The sequence below is a fragment of the Musca vetustissima genome, unplaced genomic scaffold (genome assembly GCF_032173495.1).
Source record: "Musca vetustissima isolate MV318-11 ecotype Yass unplaced genomic scaffold, APGP_CSIRO_Mvet_v1 utg18620, whole genome shotgun sequence".
Taxonomy (NCBI): Eukaryota; Metazoa; Arthropoda; class Insecta; order Diptera; family Muscidae; genus Musca; species Musca vetustissima.
Genome location: NW_026873238.1, coordinates 49,980 through 74,755, shown reverse-complemented (window position 1 = coordinate 74,755; position 24,776 = coordinate 49,980). Strand labels below are relative to the sequence as shown.

The 24,776-nt window shown below is 21.8% G+C and overlaps 1 protein-coding gene across 1 annotated transcript in view; it reads left to right on the top strand.

Moving 5' to 3' along the window:
• Window positions 1-366: 366 nt before the first annotated feature.
• LOC133323552 (dorsal-ventral patterning protein Sog) overlaps window positions 367-24,776 on the top strand; it is a 41,499-nt gene continuing 17,089 nt past the window's right edge. Inside the window, exon 1 of the mRNA XM_061532470.1 lies at window positions 367-503. Coding sequence (XP_061388454.1) covers window positions 377-503 — 127 coding nt within the window. The 5' untranslated portion in view covers window positions 367-376. The remainder of the gene's footprint in view (window positions 504-24,776) is intronic.

Here is a 24,776-nt window from a genome sequence, read left to right as displayed (position 1 = left end):
CAACAACAAGAAAAAGTTTCTGTGTGTGAAAAAAAAAATAATTTTTTTTTGTGTAAATATTACAACGACAACAACAAGAAATTGCAAAAACACACACACACAAAATTGTAAAGAAGAAAAATAACAACAACAAATAAATAATTTCTTCAAGTGTTATCTAATCTTTAGCAAAACAACAAAAATAATAACAACAGCCGTAGTAACTACCACAACAAAATCGAGTTTTGGAAGCCACAAAATTTAAATAAAAGTTTGTTTTGTGTGTTTTTTTTAAAAAAAAGTGCATCAAATTTCAACAACAACAAAAATGGCAAAATTCTCAAATAACCAAACATCATCAAACACCAACAACACCACCATCACCTTGACATCTGTCATGTTCAAATTGTTCATCTTCAGTTTGATTTGTCTTAGCCAGCCATCGTCAATGGTCAATGGCCGCAGGCATTCGCCATTGATTGTCGATGAAAATGATGGAAATCGACGGAACAATCGACCAGCGGGTAAGTTTTTAAAAAATAAGTTTGCATTTAATTTAAAAAAAAATTTTAAAATTTAGTTTTGGGTGAATTGGGATATTTTACTTAGATATCTTTGAGGGAAAAATTTGGACAAATCTTAAAGTTTTAATTTTTTAGAATGAAATCATTTCAAATTAAAAAAATTGAAATTTCTCATTAATGAAATATATAGCGAATTTTTTCTTAGGGTTTTGGATTTCTATTGAAATCTTACCCAATATTGAAAATATTCTACAAATCGAAACTTTTATAAAAAAAAAAAATCCTCTGGAGCAAAACTTTTCATTTATCAACGTTTTTCCAAAATTCTTTTATTTTGGATATAACAAGATGAAGAGTATTTAATTTATAATAAAATTTGAAAATTTTCCCTTTTGGGAAATTTTGAGGAATTTTTTATTTTCATTGAAAATCGATAATTTGCATTAATTTAAATTTCCTTTCGGAAATTATTTGAAATCAATGTCTGTGAAAAAAACTTTCAATATTTTAAAATTCAAAAAATTTGTATTTTATAAAATTCTAATTAAAAAAATTCCATTAAAAAGGGAAATCGGAAAAAATTAAAAAATTTTTAAATTTTTAAAAAAAATTTCCAAATTATAAAAAAATGTCTTTTCATTTATTTTTTATTTATTTTTTTTAATTCCCTTCTAATATTTCTGTAACTCTAATTTTTTCTAGTTTGAAAAATTTTTTTTTTCAAAAAAAAATTAATATAATTTTTAAGAAAAAATCTATTAATATTAAATTGAAATTACCAAATTCATTTTTTTTTTTTTTTTAATTTTCAATTGTTATTTTCAATGTATTTTTTATATAAAATTTAATATTGAATTGTTTAATTTATGAAAGCGAATTAAAAAAATCTATTAATATTGAATTAAAATTTCAAAAATTATTTTTTTTAATTTAAATTTTCATTATATTGAATTTTCTTCAATTTTTCAAAATTTTAAATTTTCTTTAATTTTTAAAAATTTTAAATTTTTAAAAATTTTAAATTTTTTTCAATTTTTAAAAATTTTAAATTTTTTTCAGTTTTTAAAAATTTTAAATTTTCTTCAATTTTTCAAAATTTTAAATTTTCTTAAATTTTTCAAAAAAAAATATATTTTTTTTAAATATCTAAAATTTAAAAATATTTTTTTTTTAACTTTTCCAAAATATTTGTTAATTTTTTTAAGACATTTCATTAAATATCTTGTTATTATTTCAAAATATTTTTTTCAAATTTCTGATTTTTCAAAATATTGAATTTTCTTTAGTTTTTCAAATTTCTGACTTTTCAAAATATTGAATTGTCTTTAGTTTTTTATATATACAATATATATATATATATATATATATTTATTTTTATTATTTTGAAAAACTAAAGAAAATTCAACATTTTGAAAAAATCAGAAATTTGAAAAAATATTTTTTTAAATTTCTTTACTTTTCAAAAAAATATTTTTTATGAAATTTTCTTAAATTTAAATTTTTTCAGAATTTTGAATTATTTTTTTAAAAATTACGATTTTTAGGATATTTCATTATTATTTTTTTTTAAATATTTTTTTATTTTGAAAATATTTTTTTTTCAAATTTCTCCCTTTTAAGTTTCTTTCAAGTTAAGTATTTGAATTTCTCAAAAATCTCTCTCCTTTCTCTTTTACCGAAATCCGAGAAATCTAATCCTCTACCATTTTCCAATTAGAATCCTTTAAATCAGAATGACATGTTGCTAAACATTATCGGTGGTTGGCGGCTTGCACATTGCAACACCGGAAAATTTGGGAAATTCCCACAGTCTTTTTTTTTTGACCTAGGATTCCGAGCGTTGTGTTTATGTTTTTATGACCTGCTTATAAAAACAGACAGGACCAGCCAGACACAGAGACGCGGCCAGGCAGGGAAATGTGCGTGTGTGTGTGTTCGCCAATTCACACACAAAATTTTATGACAGATTGTAAAGAATTCATGTGTCGTATAGCGACATGTGTAATTTTGTAACAGAAAGAAAAACTTCTGCTGCAAAAATAGGAATCCGGAATTTCCCATCATATAAAATGTAAGGTTATGGAGAAATATAATATTGGTATGTTTCAATACCTGTTGCAACGATTGGACCACCCAATCGATGGTGGGGAAACCCAACCTGTCACAAGTTACTCTTGGTGTTCAGATCAGACGGATCACTATGGTATTTTTTTAAATCCCTTTGAGAATTGTATTTTTATTTTTCACAGAGTCTCCCTCCCTCCCTCCTCCCAAAAGCTTCTAATTGTCTAAGTAAATATTTAGCTTGACAAGATATTTTTCCTCTGTGTCTTTTTTTGTTTTGTTAGACATTTAGACGTCATCATTGTGAGGAATTTGTGAGAGAATGTGTGTGTTGCTATGCAATAGTTTTTTCTTGTTGTTGTAACAGAACCCAACCAGCATGATGATGATGATGATGATTATACCATTTAGGGTTATGTGACTGTTTTTCTACCTTTCCATTTTCCCCCTCCTTCCCCTCTCCTCTCGTTCTCACCATTTAGCTGGCTAGCTTTTTCATAAGAAATTTACCAATCAATACTGTTTGGAGCCAATTTGTCTAAGGAGGTTTTATTTTACTTTGCCTTACCCTCTCCTTCTCTCTGCCCTAGAATAATTCTCAACAGATTTTCTTGTTGTTGCTATTGTTTCGGAAAACTACTTTTTTCCTGAGCCTCATTGTAAAACATGAAAAATGTGTCTTTAAGCCGCTTAACATTTCTTTAGATCTCTAAGCAGCAGCCGAAGAAGAAGCAGCATTTTATTTTATTTGTTTTGTTTTTGGCTTAAATCCATGTGCTTCAACCGACCTCCATGAATGAATGAGTGTGGGCTGAAGGGATTTAGCTTCATGTTGTTCTCGGCCTTTTGTTAGAGAGTTCGGTTTGGTATTTTGTTTTGTTTCAATAACTCCATGGCCAGTTAACAAGTTTTTCAAGGTCTGATTTTCAAAAAAAAAAAAAAAAGATTTCAAAAGATAATAATATGGAGATAAGCGGGGCAGCTGTTCGAAGATTTAATTAGTATTAAATTTTTTCCTCTTTCTTTATTTTTTGGTAACAAGCTGAGATTTTATTATCGCAGAGGGAGAAGAAGATCAAGAAAATCTAAAAATCTTAATCTGGGTGAATCTGTTCTCTGGTTCGTTGCCACCATCCACATCATTGCATCTTCTCATCCTCTAACAAACATGCCATAAACGAACGAACAACACCTAAATTGCATATAATTAATGTTAATTTATTTTTGTTGTTGTTTTTGTAATATTAAAACAATTTCCTTCTTTGGCCATTATTTTTTTTTTTTTTTATTATTTATACCGCCAATACACCAGGCAACAATTTTTTTTTATTCCCCATTATTTGCTTACGTTATAATGGCGTCTTATGGCGCTATTTTCCTCTTCTCTCTACTCTGCTCTCCTCTCCATCTTTACGGCCATTAACAGTTGTTTTCGTTGTTGTTGTTGTAATCGAACCAGAATGTAATACATCTTTAATTTAATAATTTATTTCCTTTTCATGATGCCACGGACGAGAGGCATCATTTCTAACGGAAGCGTGCTGCCATGCCATAGATTTTGAAGAAAAAAAAAACTTGTTGCAGAACAATTCTTTTTTTTTTCATTAGAACAGGAAAAATATAGAATTTTTTTTGGATTTAAAAAAAAATTGCTAAATAAAATTTAAGGAAAATTTGAATTAAAAAAATAAAAAAGAGAACTTAAAAGGTCGAAAAAATAAAAAAAATGTTTACATAAATAATTTTTTTTTTCTATAAAAAAATTAAAAATATATTTATATAATTTAAAACTTTGATAATTAAAAAAAAAAACGATTTTTTATAAAAATTCGAATGAAACAATTTTTTTTTAAATATACAAAAAATCTTACTTATATTAAAATCTGAAAAAAATTCAAATATGTTTTTTTTTGAATTTCTTAATTTTTTTTTCTTTTTGAAAAATTCAAAAAATTTATTTTTAATTTTTATGTTTTAATTTTTGTAAAATAGAAATTTGAGCAATTAAAAAAATAAAAATGGAATTGTAGTATTTTTTTAACATACAAAAAATTATATTAAAATCTGATAAAAATTCGATTTTTTTTGAATTTCTTAAGATTTTTTTTTTAATTTTTGAAAAATTCAAATAATTTATTTTTGGATTTTCTTTTTACATTATTGTAAAATAGAAATTTGAGCAATTAAAAAAGGATATAGTATTGTTTTTTAATTTATTTTTAATATTTTTGTAATTTTTTTTAAAAAATTAAAAAAAATTAAATTTGAAAAAAAAAATATTTTTTAAAGAAAAACTTAAAAACTAATTTCTCAATTGAAAATAATTTTGTTAAAAAATTTGTTTTTTTGAAAAAAAAATTCCAAAAAAAAAAAAAATATATTGAAAATATATTTAATATTTTTATTTTTTTAAATACATTTTTGTATATTTTCTTATTATTTTATTTATAATACCAATTTTTATTCATCATTTGCATTAAAATAATTAAAAATGTTTCTTAATTTTTGTTAAATAAATTGAATCAACTTTGAAAGAAGAAAAAAATTAAATTTTAATTTTTTTTTAATTTTGGACAAAATAAAAACAAATTTTTTTCAATGAAAAAAATTCCATAAATTAAAAAAAAAATATATTGAAAATATATTTAAGTAAAATTTTTAATTTTTTTTAAATACATTTTTGTATATTTCCTTATTATGTCATTTAAAATTTTAATATTTATTCAACATTTGTATTAAAATAATTAAAAATGTTTCTTATTGAATCAATTTTGAAAAAGAAAAAAATTATTTTTTTTTTTAATTTTGGAAAAATTTTTTTTAATTTATTGTATATTTAATAAAATTTTTAATTTTCAACATTTTTGTATATTTTCTTATTATTTCATTTATAAAAAAATTAAATTTTAATTTTTTTTTTTGCTAATTTCAATTTTGAAAAATAAAAAAAAATTTTTTAAATTAAAAACAAATTTCTCAAAATAATGTTCTGTTAATAAAAAAAATTAAAAATTCTTAAAAAAAAAATCAAAAATTAAAAAAAAAATTTTTTTTGAAAATATGTATAAATAAAATTTTTACTTTTATTTTTTTTTTTATATATATTTTTCAACATTTGTATTTTTTTAATTAAAAATGTTAAAAATTTTTATTTGTTAAAATTGAATTATTTTTTGCCAAAATTTAAAAAAAAATACATTTAGAAATACATTCAAGTGAAATTTTTAATTTTTATAAATAAATTTTTATATATTTCCTTATAATTTAATTTATAATTTTTCACAATAATTTATATACGTTTTTTTTCAATTTTTGAATTTTTTTTTTTTTTTTTTGGATTTTATAAAACTTATCATATTTTCCTAAAATTTCATTTATTTTTGTTATAACCTTTCAATCGTAATTTTCAATTTTTTTTTTTTTATTTCTAAAATTTTTTATTCTTTTAGTTTATTTTTTACATTTTTGTTTTTTTAATTCGAACATTTCTACTCTTTTCTATTTTTTTTTTTCATTTTTATTTTGCTAATTAAATCTCCAAAACTCCCTATTTCAAGCATTTTATTGGCCATAAAAAAATTCAATTTCCTTAAAAAAAATTCTTCTTACCATGAAGTCAAAAAATTACTGAATGAATGGTTTATTTTACAACGGAAGCTGGCACAGATTTTTTGTTTAGTTTTTAATGATTTGTTGTTAAAATTTAACAACAACAACAACGCAAATTAGATTTATAACTTAATAAAGCCTACAGATTTGTCTGGCCACAACATCCACGGGCATTATCTCTTCATCGTCATCATCATCATCATCATCAACAACAACATCCAATGCGACGACCACTAAACCAGGCTTTAATTATAAGTGATTTAAACATTAAAAAAAAAAAAATAAACCCACAAGCTTTTTTTTGGACGTGGTGCCAGCAGTTGGTGTTGTTGTTGTTGTCATGTAGCCCATATGTTGCAAAAACAAACATATGTAATTTTTTTTCGGATAGTCGTCTGTCTCAGGTTTATTTTATTTTCCTATGTGGGTTAGATGTCTACAAAGTTTTAGTATTTCGAAAAAATTGTTTTTAATGAATGAAATCTTAAAATTTTATTTATTTTTTTATGAATGGTGAATGGCTGTCAGATGTGTTGTTTTTTTTTTTTTTCTTTATATTATTTGGCTACGCAAAAAATTTGTTGTAATGAATGAAAAAATACCGACCACGCACTTTGGAGTTTCCTTAGCCAAGATTTTTCATTCACTTGAAGATTTTGGTTGGACGTGTGTGTGCGTTTTTCTTTTGCATGTCTCCTAAAGCCATTTAAGGCTTTAAAAAAAGGCGTCAAATGTGTTTTTTTGTTAACTTTATCATTTAAAAAAAAAGTTGTTAATAAGTAATTTTTTTCATGTATGATGGATGGTATGTAGGCAGAGGAAGCTTTCCAAAAAAATGCCCACCACACAAAAAAAGGTGTCAACTAAGACAAATACAACAACAAGAAATTTGAAAACACATATACTTAAGTCTCTGAAAATCCAATTTTTCCTTTACAACTTTCTTAAATACAAAGAAAAAATAAAATCTCATTTTTCAATTAATATTCGGCTTAAATGTCACTCAGACTTTGGAAAATTTTTAATTTGCGTTTTTTTCATTTCTTAAGCTTTAAAGCCCACATAGAAATGTATTTGTTGTTATACGCCTGTCTGCCTTTCAAAAAAAACAAAATTGTAAAAAGCAGAACGGAAAGGATTTTTTCTTCATCTCTATGGCAGCCAGCACATATGACTAATGTGATTTCATAATAAAAATAGTAGGATTTTCGATTTTAGTTTTTTTTTTAATTTTTTTCAATTTCTTTGTTGGTTTATCTTTAAATCTTGTTTTCTATTCAATCATTATTTTTATGCCACATGCCTTTGCCACAAAAATTTTATTTGTTGCAAAAATAATCATCAAACGTCTCTGATGATGATGCATCTTTCATATGGTGTGGTGTTTTTCTATCTTTCTGGTCAAGCTCCAACAAACTTTAAAATCTCGATAGCTTCGATATTACGGGACCATTTAGAAGAACTACATACATTTTGTGCCTTCTGTCTATCGACATGCAAAGGCAACAAATTTGGCACTGAGGCGTAAAGAAGAAAACAGGCAGACCAAAAAAAAAAATAAGGAAACTAGATTATATATAAAAAAATTAAATATAATTTTCAGAGTGAGTAATCTAAGAATTACTCATAAAACATATGTTTTTTACCGAAAAAATAAAAATTATTAAATACAAAATAAATTTTTTTTATATAAAAAAATCAAATTTAAAAAATTTTATAATTAAAAAAAAATTTTTTTTAGTAATAAAAAATTATTTTTTTTTCATATTTAAAAAAATATTTTTCGTAATAAAAAAATATATGTAATTATTAAAAAAAATATTTTTAATTAATAACAAATTTTTTATTTTTAAAAAATATTTTTAATAATTAAATATAATTTTTAATAATTAAAAATATGTTTTAATAATTAAAAATAATTTTGAATTATTAAAAAATATTTTTAGTTATTAAAAATTATTTTTATTTATTAAAAATTATTTTTAATTATTAAAAAAATTTTTTTAATTATTAAAAAATTTTTTAATAATTAAAAATAATTTTTAATAATTAAAAATAATTTTTAATAATTAAAAATATTTTTAATAATTAAAAATATTTTTAATTAAAAAAATTTTTTTAAAAAAAAATTTAATAATTAAAAAATAATGTTTAATAATTGAAAATAATTTTTAATAATTTAAAAAAATTTTTTAATAATTAAAAATATTTTTTAATAATTAAAAATATTTTTTATAATAATTAAAAATATTTTTTAATAATTAAAAAATAATTTTTTATTACTAAAAATATTTTTTTTAAATATTAAAAAATAATTTTTTATTACTAAAAATATTTTTTTAATTATTATTTTTTAAATAAATAAAAAATATGTTTAAATGATTAAAAATATTTTTTTTAATTATTAAAAATAATTTTTTAATTATTATTTTTTTAATTAATAAAAATTGTTTTCAAAAAATTTTTAATTAATAAAAAATGATTTTTCAATTTATTAATTAAATATTTTTTAATTAATAAACAAATATTTTTTTTAATAACAAAAATTAAATATAATAAATAAAAGATATTTTTTAATTGTTAAAAATAATTTTAATTAATTATATTAATTATTTATTAATACAAAATATAATTTTTATTATTTAAATTAATTTTTTATTGAAAAATTGATTTTTAATTAATAAAACTAAATTTTAAATTAATAAAAATTATTTTTTAATTATTAAAATTATTCTTTAATTATTAATTTTTAATAAAATTAATTTAATTAATAAAAATATTTTTCATATATAAAAATATTTTTTATTAATTTTTAATTATTATTTTTTGTATTGTTACAAAAATTTTTTTAATTAACAAAAAATAAATAAATTTTTTTAATAATAAAAATTTTTAATAAATAAAAATATTTTTAATTATAAAAAAAATAAAAACAAATATTTTTATTAACTATTTTAATATTTAATTAATTTTTTTAATAATATTATTAATTAAACAAAATTTTTTCAATTATTTAAAAATAGTTTTTCATTAATAAAAAACAATTTTTTTAAAAAATTAATAAAAATTTTTTAATTAATAAAAAATTTTAATTTTTAATTAAAAATTTTTTTATTATTAAAAACTATTTTTAAATAATTAAATTTTGTTTAATTAATAAAATTATTTTAATTAATTAAAAATTAAAATTAATTAATAAACAATATTTTTTATTTATAAATATATTTTTATTAATATTAATTTTTTATTAATATTTTAAATTATTATATATTTTATTATTAAAAATTTTTTAAAATAATATTTTTTAATAAAATTTTTGTTTTTAAAAAATTAGTTTTTATTTAATAAAATTTTTTTTTAAATTTGGTTAATAAAAATTTTTTTTTAATATATTATTTTTCTTATTAAAAATAATTTTTTGTTTTTTTTAATTTTAAATAATGTTACCATTTAAAATATTTGTTGTTCTCTTGAAAATCTATTTTTTTTCTTCTTTCCATTTCAAACAAAAAATCAATTTTTTCATTTTGTTTAGACAGGTGAGCCCTGTCCCCACTCATCATCATCATTATGCATCATCACCTTTCTAGTAGTTGTTGTCACCGAGAAAATCACACGTTTTCCCCCATTTTTGCCAAAAAGTGTGACAAAATCATGAAGCAACAAAACAAAAAAAAAATGTTGCAACATTTAACAAATTTCAAAAATCGTGAGAGGTTAAAAAATCCACGTGATATGAATTTCACCCTTTGCATTTCACCGATCACAAGAAACAATCAACATTTTTTTGGGGGTGTGTTGCTCGTTTCATGCCTTTCAATGACAGATCAAAAATACGCCCCCTTTCTAAAGATAACAAAAAAAAAAAAATAAAATTTTAGCTTGAACAAAAAAAATCCAACCAAAAAGGCCAACTGCCAACTGAAAAACATGTGATTCTATTACTAAGCAAATTAATTTGCAATATCAACAATGACAACGGCAACAATAAAACAAACACAGAAATATCTTAAAAATTTATCATCAAAAGCAACAGCAGCAGCCGCAACAACAACAGCTATTAAATTAAATAGTTTTTGCTCTTGGTTTTGAAACAATGCAGTGCAGTTTTAGCACCAAAAACAAACAAACAATTAAATCTAATCATCAGCAGCATGATCGTCATCGCCATCATCATCATTATTATTAGCATTAACATCATTATGATGTTAATTATCTCAATTGTTATGATAAATGGCCAAGTTTTACTCTCACTCACTCGCTCTCTCCCTCTCTCTATTAAGCTCTTTCTTTCATTCTTGTTAAACACCCTACGCCACTTTACATTTTATGACAAAAAAAAACACAATTTCTATATTTGTCTGTTTATTTTTAAACTTAACAAAAAACAAAACTTTTTTGTTAACACACACACACACAAACACACCCATTTACATAGACGACATTCTAACAACCCCATCTCCCCACCCAACCCCAATGGCGGCAAAGTTTTTGAAATTCAAATAGCAAAAAAAACACAAACTAACAAATTTTTAATGTAAATTAAGTGGCCAGCAAATCAGCAACAACAACAACTATAACAATAACAACAACATAATAACGATAATGTCAACATAATGATGATTATGGTGATGACCACGAGAGAGACTTGGCGAGAGGGGAATTAAGTCTCGTGATTTTGTTAGTTGATTATTTCCCCCATTTTTGCTAAATTAATTGTTAATCTTACCTGTACAACCAAACAAAACAAAAGAAAATAATTTATAAATAGAGTTTTTGTATTTATTTTTGTTTACATACACACATATGTAGGTATGTGTGTGTGAGTACCAGCAAATGACGTTAACTCATTGAAGCATTAAACCGAAGTCAATGGTATTATTTTCTTTAGACAAAAAAATAAATAAAAAAGGGTTTGGGTTTTTTTTTTAAATTAAAAAGGAAAAGATAATTGATATAAAAATTAATTTCTAATTTAATAATTTATATAAAAAAATATATTTTAATAATTAAAAAAAAATTAATTAAAAAAAGTACCTTTTTAATGAATAAAAAATTATGTTTAAATAATGAACATTTTATTTAATTAATAAAAAAAAATAATTTTTAATAAATCAAAAATATTTTTAATAAATAAAAATATATTTTTTATCAATAAAAATATTTTTAATAAATAAAAAATATTTTTAAATTAATAAAATCTATTTTTATATAATAAAGTATGTATTTTATTAATAAACATTATTTTTTTAATAAATAAAAATTATTTAAAAATAATAAAAATTATTTTTTAATAAAAATAATTTTTATTAAAGTAACAAAAAATTATTTTTATTTATTAAAAAATATTTTTTAAATAATAAAAAAATTTAAAAAATAATTTTAACTAACAAAAAAATAATAATAATTAAAAAATTTTTATTCCTTAATTTTTATAGTGTTTATAATTAAACAATTATTTTTAATAAGAATTAATTTTTGTTAATTAAAAAATTACTTTTAATTAATAAAAATTATTTGTAATTAAAAATTAATTTAATAATTTAAATTAAATATTTTTTATTAATAACAACTATTTTTTATTAATTAAAAATAATTTTTATTATTAAAAAATATTAATTAAAAATAATTATTAAAAAATATTAATTACAAATAATTTTTATTCTTTAATTTAAATTAATATAAAAAATAGTTTTTATTAATTAAACAATTATTTTTAATAAGAATTAATTTTTATTAATTAAAAAATGGTGTTTATTAATTAAAAACTTTTTTTAATTAAGAAAATATTCTTAAAATATTAAATTTTAATTAATAAAAATCATTTCTTATTTAATTAAATTAAAAATAATTTTTATTAATTAAAAATTAGTATTTATCTAATACAAATTATTTTTAATTAATAAAAATTATTTTTTGTTAATATAAATGATTTTTAATTAATAAACATTATTTGTTAATTTTTTTTTTATTAAAAGAAATTATTTTTTTATTTAATGAAAAATATGTTTTATTATTTAAACATATTTTTAATTAAAAAAATGGTTTTTAAGTAACAAATTTTGTTTATTAATTATATAATAACAACAATTTATTTTTTAATTATTAAAAATTATTTTTTATTAATAAAAATTATTTTTTTATTTAATAATATTTTCTTAAATAATAAAAATTATTTTTAATTAAAAAAATTTTTTTAATTAAATTCATTTTGTATTAATTATATAGGCTTTTATATAATTTGTTTTTTTTTCTCTTTTAATTGAAACAGGAATACAGAAAAAAGTTTTTTTTTTAATTTTTAATAGTTTTTTACAAATATTTCTGTAAATTATTTGGTATTATTTTTTTAATATAATTTTATTTACACCCCACTCCCCTCTCGGCACCCCTTCCTCTTATTTCTTTTCTTTTTTTTTTTTTTGAATCGGAAAATGTCATAAATTTCGCCTCTTTCAAAATTTAAAGTAATTTTCTTGTCTCAAGTATTTCAGATTCAAATCATTCTAATAATTTTTTTCACACATTTTCAAGTCTTGTCAAAGTAAATGAAAACAACAACAACAACAACCAAAATGAAATCATAAATCTTATTCAACAAGTTTTTTACTTTTATGTTTGGTACTTTTAATAAAAGTAACTACCCTATCAGAGGCTAATGTCAGATAACATCGAACAATATTGCCACGATCATCACCATCATAATCACGGCAATAACAATTTCAATACTAGAAATTTTCAAACCTTTTATGGTCACTTCTCCCAAAAACAAAAAAAGTGAAGTAAAGTAAATATTAACGAGGTAGACGCGACGACACACTCACAACTTGTCAACATTTTACATGACATTTTGACAAATAAGGCAATCAATTTTTTTTTTTTTTTTTTTTTTTTTTTTGACAAAACAAAAGGAATGACAAAAACCCCACAAAAACAGCAACAACAACTCCATATAAATAAACATACTTTAGATTGTTGTCTCTCGGGGTGTTGTGTTTTTCAAGTGAAGCGCCATATAGGCCTTCAGTATTTTTTTCTATTTTTTTGTTTAAATATTTATTTTATTTTTTGTGGCCATAAATAAACCCAAAATACTTTTTTTGTTTCGTGGAAAATTATTTTTTATTTATTTTTTTAATTTTTTTTTTTTTTTGTTCTACTCAATTAATTTCAAAGAGCATAATTGCCGCCTTACGTCAATATTTGCTCTCAATAGAAATAATTGACAAGAAATTAAAATGATTGACATTTTCAAAAAACAACACAAACAAGAATGTTTTATCAAATTTTTACCAGCAATTGTATTTCTATTTTCTTTTATAAAAAAAATGTATTTATTTATTATTATTATTTTTTTTTTTTTTTTTTGAAAAAAAAAATATTTTCCTGATCTTTAGATTTATTTCTAATTTATCGTTAAACGAAGAAAAAAATTATGGTCTGACAAGATTTTCTCCTTCCCAACCCCAACCTTTTCTCCTCAGAATCCACTCATGTGATCGGTTTCACAATTGCTCTCCTTCTCTCTCTCTATCTCTCTTTGAATTTCAATAGAGCCAACCGTAATTAGTTTGAACGATTAATTACTTAAAAGCTGACCTCAGCAATTTGATTTTAATTAAATCTCAATTTTATATAGACATTTTAAATGGCCCAGCCATGCATGTGTGTGTGTGTCTTTAGTTTTGAAATTTGTAAGAAAAAAACATCACCCAAACGTCTATTGGGCGCCAAATATTTTAGCCAGTTTTTTTCCATTTTTTTTTTTGCTTACATAAATTATCGTTAAACTCTCCTCCTCCTAGCAGACAATTCAATTGCCTTAGAAAAAAATTGGAAATTTCAAAAAGTGTATTTGAGATCCCTTCATTTCGGTGAAATGTGTGGCTGGCTGGCTGACTGGCCATTGCAAGTCAATGCACTTCTAAGCACTTTGCTGGCTGTCTATACGATTTTTTTGGCAAAGCGTAATATGCAATTTACATATATATACACAGAGAAATGATGAGCCGAAAATGGTCATAATTATGTTAACCTAACCCCAAAATGTACCCCCATTCCACTCCTCTGTCCCGCCACAACGCCACAACACAAAAATCATGTAACCAAAAATAAATGCCTTTTTATGCTGTGCGTTTTTGCATTTTGGCTGACTGGTTGGCTGCCTGGCTTGCTGGCTGCATGGCTGTCTGTCTGTCTAGTAGGCGTGTCATTTACTTATTTGCTTGCTTATTTCCTTGGTTGTGGCTGTGTTGTTGTCTGCTTGTAATTAATTAAGAATTTCAAGTATTTTTAGCAATTGCCATGATTTTCTTGGCAAAAAACAAAAAAAAAAAAAAATTGTTCGTTCGTTTTTCACTTTTCTTTGGTCTCTCTACTGCTCTACACAATATTTATAGCCTTTACACAATAATACAGTTTTGTATTTTGTGGTTTTCTTTGGGCGGTATACCAACCCCATGATGATGACGATGATGCTGAGCGCACTATCGTCGTTGTCGTCGTTGTTGTGAAGAACGAAATTATTGAAAGATTTCGTAAATGGTTTTTTGCATGTTAAACAAATTTACAAAATGTCAGACAAAATGTTAAAGAGCCACAACGAATGATGGGGAAAGTTCAAATACACAGCATAAATTTTGCCAAAAACAACAACAGCAAAAATAATCATGATAATAATGGCCACTATTATGTAGCAGACATCGAGACGTTTATGGGCTAACACCAGAAAAAAAAACTAGAAATAAAAATAAATATTATAAAGAAAAACGACTTATGAAACACTGGGAAAATTTCAGAGGGGGAAAGCAAGAAAATAGAGTTTCAATTTTATCTCAAGGGTCTCGTAAGAAAATATCGTGGAAAACTTATTTTTGGAATACACAAAATTTTAGCAAAGATGCAGATTTTGAAACAGGAATACAGTTAAATAGTTTTTCTCTTTATTGAAACAGGAATACAGTTAAGTAATTTTAAATATTCTTTCAATTCTCAAAATTAGCGCCCAATTGATGGCTACATTCTCTCCTTATCTCTTCTCTCTTTTTTTTTTGTGAAACAGGAATACAGTTAAATAATTTTAAATCTTCTTTAAATTCTCAAAAATTTGCATCCAGATACTGGCTCTCATTTAAAATGTGTTTCAATTACTGATTGCTGTCATATGAGCTTCACAAAATTGGCGCCCAAGAGAGGTCTCTCTCTTCTTCTTTTTGAAACATGGCTCAGCTTCTTCTATAGAATATCTTAAGGCCACAGCTTCTTCTGTAGAAGAACTGAAGGGCTCAGCTTCTTTTTATAGAAGAGCTGAAGGGCTCAGCTTCTTCTATGGAAGAGCTGAGGGGCCCAGCTTCTTCTATGGAAGAGCTGAGGGGCCCAGCTTCTTCTATGCAAGAGCTGCAGGGCTCAGCTTCTTCTATGGAAGAGCTGAAGGGCCCAACTTCTTCTATAGAAAAGGTGAAGGGCTCAGCGTCTTCTATAGAAAAGCTGAAGGACTCAAATTCTTTTTAAAGAAGAGCTGAGGGGCTCAGCTTCGTCTATAGAAGAGCTGAAGGGCTCAGCTTCTTCTTAAAGTATAGCTGAAGGGTTCAACTTCTTCTATAGAAAAGCTGAAGGGCTCAGCGTCTTCTATAGAAGAGCTGAAGGGCTCAAATTCTTTTTAAAGAAGAGCTGAGGGGCTCATCTTCGTCTATAGAAGAGCTGAAGGGCTCAGCTTCTTTTTAATGTATGGCTGGAGGGCTCAGCTTTCTCTCCGCTCTTTCTCTTCTTTTGAAACAGTCATACAGTTCAATAATTTCCAAATTTCTGTGAATTAGAGAAAATTCTTCACATTTTCTTCCTACTCTTTTTTTAACTAAAAAATATTTTTCTTATTTGTGAAAAGGTTTTTTGTTTTTGAAACAGGAATACAGTTAAATATTTTTTTAGGAAAATAGTTCATAATTTCTTTTCTCATTTTTTCGCTCTGGTGTTTGCGAAGTGATTTTCGGCAACTAGCACACTCACACAAGATGAACAGTTCAACGAAGAGAGCACATATTTTTATTTGCTGTTGTTCTCAAACACTGCTATCTTTCTCTCTCTCCCTCTCTCTGTTTCTATGCTTCCAGCTCAACATTGTTGTGTGTTAAGGAGAGTGACTCTCTTTGTGTGAGGTAATGTTTTTGTGTATTACTGTAATTGTGTGTGCGGAAGGAAAGAGAGACTGAGAGTTGATTATACTCTCTTTGAAAAAAGGAAATAAGTTTTGTTTTGTATGAACTTTGTTTTGGATTTTAGGAAAACACGTTTTTTATGAAGCAGAAAAGCCGTTTATTTATTACGCTTGAAGTTGTGAGATCGATCAACTGAAATGAAAACAAAGTGGATTATAATTTAGAATTTTTTTATATTAAATTTGACTTAAAACAAATTCCGACTTTTTAGAAAATAACTCACCAGCTAGCACTGCTCTTTAAGCTATGATTTTTTGTGACTCCTTAGCTAGCTAACTAATAGTTATGCTCACAGAAAAGAAGACGATATCCACTTCAGTGCCCAGTCAATCGCCTTGCTTGCAACCTTGAATGTCATAAACTTAACATTTCATTAAACCCAAAGAGACATCCGCACGATTTCTTTCTACGACTGTCACATATGCATAAACTCAATTTCAAGGTGTAAAAATCCACACCATTTTAATACCATCTAAAGATGAAGCTGTGTCCGCAACTTCTCTTGGCAATAATCGCTGGCAATAATCATAAAATATGCAGGCCAATATTGTTGTGGATAACATGGCACCGACGAAGAGGAGGAATGTCATAATCCTGAATAGATTTCCTCTCCCTGTCCTTCCTCTCTATCTTCTTCTTTTTTATTTCTTATAATTAATACACGCACACATTTTTTTTCGATATTTATGACTTTGTGAAATCTTAAGCTTTAGCCTGGGTGGCTGGTTAGCCAATGTGAACGCCCATGTCTAAGCTACTTAGAATTGGGGAAAAAAAGAGGAGGAATGAGGACTGCAAAAAAAACCTATTTAGATGTGACTGAATGGCCGGTTGGATGGCTCTAGGCCCTTAAGCTATTTTATTAATTAAATGCATTCTCGTTTGCGTTCTCCCGACTAACTTTTAGCGCGCCTCCTTGTCAATACACAATCAATGGAAGAAGAAAAATTGTAAGCAAGCCGCTTTTTTAAAAAATGATGATTTTTTCATACCTTGTCGGATTTTCTTTTTTCTCTTTGCCTTAAATCGGCTTATGTTGATTGTTAATAATACAAGAACAACATCGACAGCAGCAGCAGCAAAAAAAAGAAGGAATTGTATCCAATTTACGCGTTTGTTAAAGCCTGTCACAAAACAATCTTGTTTCGAGGCCCAACAAATTCTAAAGAATCTCCATTGTACTGCTTTTTGCTTCTTGCTAAGATATGCCGAAAAAAATCCGCAAAGCTCGAAAAGTATTGGCATATTTTAGTGAAGATTTTTTTTTGTTCGCTCGTTTCGGGTTCTTGAAGTGCAAAGCAAATTATTTAACGTGCGAAAATAAAAATCCAAGAAAAAACAAAACAGCCGAGGTAGACCTTTTTTAAGAGAATCCACAGAGAATAAGACAAGGAGCAAGAAGCATGGGCCCAGAGACTTGAAAAAAATTGTTAGCCAGTAGAGGGGAATTTTTTTGTGGATGGTTAACTGGATGGATGGAAGGTTGGCTGACTGGCTGGTTGGCCTGCCTGGTTCTTTGGTGTTGGTTATGCTGTAGCTGTTAGCCAGAAATAACACATGCCATACAAGACAAGCCAACAACAACAACATCTTTTAAGCCATGTCAAGTATGTATGGCTTGGCGAGGTCTTTTCTGCAGATATTTTTTTTCATTTTTTCTTTCTTATGCTAAAAAGGTTCCTTTTGTTTTCGGTGTCTGTCTGGAGTTTAAAGTTATTCCTTGGGTTTCGTTTTTTTTTTCTTTTGCTGAGTTATTCAATTTTATCCCTTTTTTGCTGAAAGTATCTGCCTCTTGCCAAAGGTGTAAAACTCAGTTGGCTTAGGCCAATTTATTTTAATTTGAAATCAGGTATAGGGTGAATATTTTTTTTTGGATTGGAAGACCAAAAAAAATATTTCTTTATATTAAATTAAAAAAAATGAATGAATTTTTTATAAAAAAAAAAGTATTCAAAATTTTTTGAAAACTTTTTGAAAATTTTTTGCAATGTTTTTTGAAAAAAAATATTATTTTTGAAAAAAAAATATCTTTCAATAAAAATTTAAAATTATTTTTTTTTTAAATAAATTTTTCGATAATATTTTAAATATTTTTGCAAATTTATTTTCGAAAAAATTTTGATTTTTTTTAAAACAAAAATTAATATATTTTACTACAACTCTCAAACAGGACTACAATCAAAAATTAAAAACAATTTTTTTAAATAAAGAAATTTTTTGAGAATATTTTTTTTTTGAAAATTTGTTTAATTTTTCAAACAAAAATTTTTTCGCAACTGGTAAAAAATACATTTAGTAAAAAAACTAAAAAAATTTTTTTCAAAAAAAAAAAAAATTGAAAAAAATTCCAAAAAATCTATTTTTTAAAAAAATCAAAATTAAAAAAAAACATATTTTTTTAATAATAAAAGAATTTCAATAAACAATTGAAAACAAAGTCTCAATAATTTATTTTTTAAATTCATTATAGTTTTTTTAATCCTTATTATTAAAAAAATATTTTTTTTAATTTTTGAATTTTTTTCGAAAACATTTTTTTTGTTTTTTTTTAATAAATTTTTTATATATCAGATGTTAAAATTAATATTTTTATTTTTGTGAATTTTTTTTATTTGAAAAAAATTTTTTTTTTAATTTTTTTTTTAAATATTTTTTAAATTTTTTTTTCCATTATCATATTAACCTTACCTTCCTTCAATTTCCTTAAAAATTCCAAAATCTTGTTTTTTTTTAATATTTTTTATTGCTTTTATGCAAGCTTCTTTAAAGTGGCGCCCAACAGACGCCTCTTCAAAACAACCATCAAAAACCTGTGTGTGTGTGTGTGTGTGTTTGTGTGCGTAGGCTAATTTCCTTTTCGCGCGATCTCTCTCTATCTCTCATTCCCATTCAGTCCAAAAAACAATTTGATAAAATTGACAGTTCACTTCCCCCAGCTAATAACTCAACTTGAGATTCTGTGTAGGAATCTGCTAAATGCCATATTGGCGCCTCAATGGCTTGCAATGTAGGTTTCGAAGAAAACGACAACAACAACAAACACAAAATATTAAGTGTTTAAGTAAGCATTTCCGCTGGCTCTAGGAAACTTTCAAACATTGTAGGTAAACTGATTGTAAGCCGACATTATGGCTAAGTTTTTTTCTTTGAAAAAAATATCCTCCCACCTTCTTCTAAATTAAAAAAAAAACTATTATTTTGATGGCGCCATTTAATGTCAATGTGTCAAGTGTATGCGAAATATTTGTAATTAAGCGTAAGAAATGCTTTTAGCACAATTTATATGCCAACAAGAAAATCAAAAAAGAAAAACTTGCAAGGCATTCTTCAAAGAAAAGCAAAACCAAAAAAAAAAAAATTTTGGCAATTGCCACAAAATGAAAATCCATATAAAACATTACAAAAAATATATATTGGGCGCCAATTTGCTTTTTGCTAATTACAAAAGTAAATATACTAGATTTATTACTTATTTTATTTATTAACAGATTTTTTTCTTCATTGTATATTGGAATAAAAAAATTAACACCAAAAAGAAAATTTTGATTAAGGACAGATGGCCCAACTGTACTACACACAAGTTTTTTTATTAATTAAATTTATTTTACATTTTCCTCATCTCCATCGTTTAAGTAGGTTAATGTTAAAATATGGCAACATACATAAATTAATTCCAAAACAAAATTTTCCTACATTAAATTAAAACGAATCATGATTTCAAGATTCTTTTTAGCCTTGATGGTAGAATGATGGAGGTACACGTTTATATAATTCAATTGAATTTATTGTTAAAGGAAATGTTGAAATATTTCCCTACAGATACCCAAATAAAAAACAACAGAACTTCATAAATTTAAATGATTTATTTTGTTTGAAAAAAAAATACCCCAAACATTGTTTAGAAAAAAAATTTCGAAATTTTTACATAAAATCTCAAATGGATTAATTAGGCAGATGATGCAAGCAAAATATCATTAAGCAGAAAATTTATTCAATTTTCACATGGCTGGGGTTAATAAAAAATTTCAAATTATGGACCTTAACCAAAAAAAAAATAATAATAATAATTTTTATTATTTCCTAAAATAGTAAAAATTAAAAAAAAACAAATAATTTAAATTTAATTAAATAAAAATTATGGAACTATAATTTTTATTATTTCCATAAATCATAAAAAAAATATTTTTAATTATTAAAATTATAAATAAAAATAATAAACATTAACCAAAAATTATTGTTTTAAAAATTAGTATAAAATTAAAAATTTATTTAAAAAAATTTGAATTGAAAAAAAACAACAAAAATATTTTTTTAAGAAAAAAAATTATAATTTTTTTTAAGAGAATTATGTTTTATTTATAAAAATTTTTATTAACAAAACTGTATTTTTATTTATAAAAATTATGTTTTCATTTATAAAAATTATATTTATTTTATACAAATATTTTTATTTATAAAAATATTTTTTATTTATAAAAATTTTATTTTTATTTATAAAAATTTTATTTTTATTCATAAAAATCAGATTTGTATATATAAAAACTATATTTATTTTTATAAAAACTATATTTTTATTCAGAAAAATTTAATTTTTTATTAGAAAAATTATTTTTTAATTTATAAAAATATTTTTTATTTATAAAAATTATATTTTTATTTATAAAAATTATATTTTTATTTATAAAAATTATATTTTTATTTATAAAAATTATATTTTTATTTATAAAAATTATATTTTTATTTATAAAAATAATATTTTTATATATAAAAATATATATTTATTTTTATAAAAATTATATTTTTATTTATAAAAATTATATTTTTATTTATAAAAATTATATTTTTATTTATAAAAATATTTTTTTTATTTATAAAAATATTTTTTTTTAATTTATAAATATTTTTTTTATTTATAAAAATATTTTTTTATATATAAAAATATTTTTTTTTATATAAAAATATTTTTTAATTTATTTTATTTATAAAAATTATGTTTTCATTTATAAAAATATTTTTATTTATAAAAATATTTTTTATTTATAAAATACTTTTTTTTATAAAAATTATATTTTTATTTATAAAAATCATATTTGTATATATAAAAACTATATTTATTTTTATAAAAACTATATTTTTATTTAGAAAAATTATTTTTTTATTTATAAAAATTATATTTTTATTTATAAAAATTATATTCTTATTTATAAAAATTATATTCTTATTTATAAAAATATATATTTTTATATATAAAAACTATATTTCGTTTTATAAAAATTATATTTTTATTTATAAAAAAATATTTTTTAATTTATAAAAACATTTTTTATTTATAATTTTTTTTATTTATAAAAATATTTTTTTAATTTATAAAAATATTTTTTCATTTATAAAAATATTTTTTTTATTTATAAAAATATTTTTTTTCATTTTTATAAAAATATTGTCTATAAATTCCCACATTTTTTTCACATTATATAAAAACTATATATAAAAACTATATTTCGTTTTATAAAAATTATATTTTTATTTATAAAAAAATATTTTTTTAATTTATAAAAATATTTTTTATTTATATATTTTTTTATTTATAAAAATATTTTTTAATTTATAAAAATATTTTATCATTTATAAAAATATTTTTTTATTTATAAAAATATTTTTTTATTTATAAAAATATTTTTTCATTTTTATAAAAAATATTTTCTCGAAATTCCCACATTTTTTCACATTATTTATTTTTTTAAATTTTTTTCATTTATTTATTTTTTTTTTTTTTTGCCCAACAAAAAATTATGTTTACGATTCTTCCCACAACAAACTCAAATAAATAATCTGAAAAACCTAATGCCCAGTAGCTTATTGATTTCAGGAGGCATTGACAACAATAATAAATAAATATATGTTTAAATAATAAACATAAATATTTATTAACAAAAAAAAAAAAAACAAACAAAAAAATACAATTTTTGCAAATATTTTTTTGTTGGAGGTGTTGAAATAAAAACAACGAAAAAAATGCACTATATAAGCCAATACGAAGAATAACAACAACAACAAGAAATAATCAAATTCAACAACTGTCAGTTTGGCGACCTCAATATTGAAATGGCAAAACATAAAAATACACAAAAACGGGCCTGGCGCGACGCCGGCCTGACTTGTCTTAAAAAACAAAAAACAATAACATTTTCTCTAGACACAATGAAAAAAATATATAAAAACGTTTTGGGCCAGACATGTGTGGAGGCGGTTTTTTGGAGGAAAACAGTAGCCAATATTTTAGTTTTTTTTAGTAAAAATAAATAAAAAACATAAAATAGAAAAAAGTAACATTTTTTCAAACATTTTAATTTAATTAAAATAAAATTTTATTTAAAAATTCAAATTACACAAAAATTCAAATTCAAAAAATTTCATTAAATTATTTGTATGTATGTAATTTTTTCACAATTAAATGGTGGCGCCCAAATGAATTTTTTTTTGCAAATTTTCATTTTCGTATTCTTATTTGCTGCTTACACAAATATTTGAAATGCCATTTCACATACAAGTTGCAACGCAAAAAAAAAAAAATATTCACTACAACAACAACAAAATATTACGTTGTTGTTGAAAACCCCATATAGTTAGTAGTAGTAGCTGGGCTGGCTGTACAAACATAAATTTCCCATAAATTATAGGGTTTTATTTGAAATTAAAAACAACAACAACAACGAAGAAGAAAAAAACTGTCATATAAACTATGACTAGAAATTTGCATATTTATATATAATATTAGAAAAAAATTATTATTATTTATTTATTTACACTAAATGACTAATTAAAAAGATATCACATGGCTGGCTGGTTGATCGGTGGGCAATTGTGGGCGTAATTGTAATTTTTAAATGTTTTTTTTTTGTTATTAAAAATATCAAAATATCACCTATAATTTTTTTAAATATTTTTTTCAATTTTATTTTTTTAATATATTTTTTCATTAAAAAAAAAAAAATATTTTTTTCATTAAAAAAATAATATTAAAAAAAAATTTTTTAGTATTTTATTTATTAAAAAAAATTATAAATTATAAAAATTTTTTTTTTTAAAAAATTTTATAATTTTTTTCAATTTTTTTTATGAAAAAAAATATTTTAAAATTGTTTTTAAAAATATAACATATAATTTTTCCAAACCTTTTTTTATTATTTTTTTTTAATTTTATTTATTAAAAAAATTATTATTTTTTTAAATATATTTTTTCATTAAAAAATAAAATATTTTGTTAGTTATTAAACAACTAACTTATAATTCTTTTTATTAAAAAAAAATATATATATATATATATATATATTTTTTTATTCAAAAAATATTTTTTGTTAATAAAAATATAATGTATAATTTTTCTAAACCTTTTTTATTTTTTTAATTTTTTTTTAAATTATAATTTTTTAAATATTCTTTTTTTTTTGAAAATATAACTTATAATTCTTTTTATTAAAAAAAATATTTTTTTTCAATTTTTTTTTTTCATTAAAAAAATTTAATTTTTTTCTTTAAAAAAATTTTGATTTTTTTTCAAATTTTTTTTCATAAAAAAAATATTTTTTTTTTATTAAAAATATAACTTATAATTTCTTAAACCTTTTTTATTTTTTTAATTTTTTTTTTAATTATAATTTTTTAAATATTTTTTATTGAAAATATAACTTATAATTCTTTTTATTAAAAAAAATAATTTTTTTCAAATTTGTTTTCATTAAAAAAATTTTTAAATTTTTCAATTTTTTTTTTCATTAAAAAATTTTTTAATTTTTTCAAATTTTTTTTTTCATTAAAAAAAACATTTTTTTTTGTTATTAAAAATATAACTTATAATTTCTTAAACCTTTTTTATTTTATTTTTTAAAAAAAATTTTTTTGATTTTTTTAAATATTTTTTTTCATTAAAAAAATATTTTTTTATCAAAAAAATTTTTTCTCCCTTCAAAAAAAAAGGAAACTATTTTTTTTTTTAATTTTTTTCTCCTCTCTCCTTTTTTAAGTTAGTAGAATACTTTTTATTTAATTTTTTTTTCAAAATTTTTTAAAAAAAAAAAAATTGTTTGTTGTTGAAAATGTAACTTATAATTTTTTAAACCTTTTTTATTTTATCTATTAAAAAATTTATAATTTTTAAACATTTCATTAGATTTTTTTTTTGTCAAAAAAAAAAATTATCAAATAATATTTTTTTTTGAAATTTTTGTATGTCCTCCTCTCTCCCTTTTTATGTTAGTAGAATATTTTTAATTTTGAAAAATTCTATTTTTTTTATTTCCTCTTTCCTTCCTTTTTTTATTTTTCTTTTTATGTCCTTTAATCATGTTTCTCTCATTGGTTGTTGTTGATTTTATTATTTTTTGTT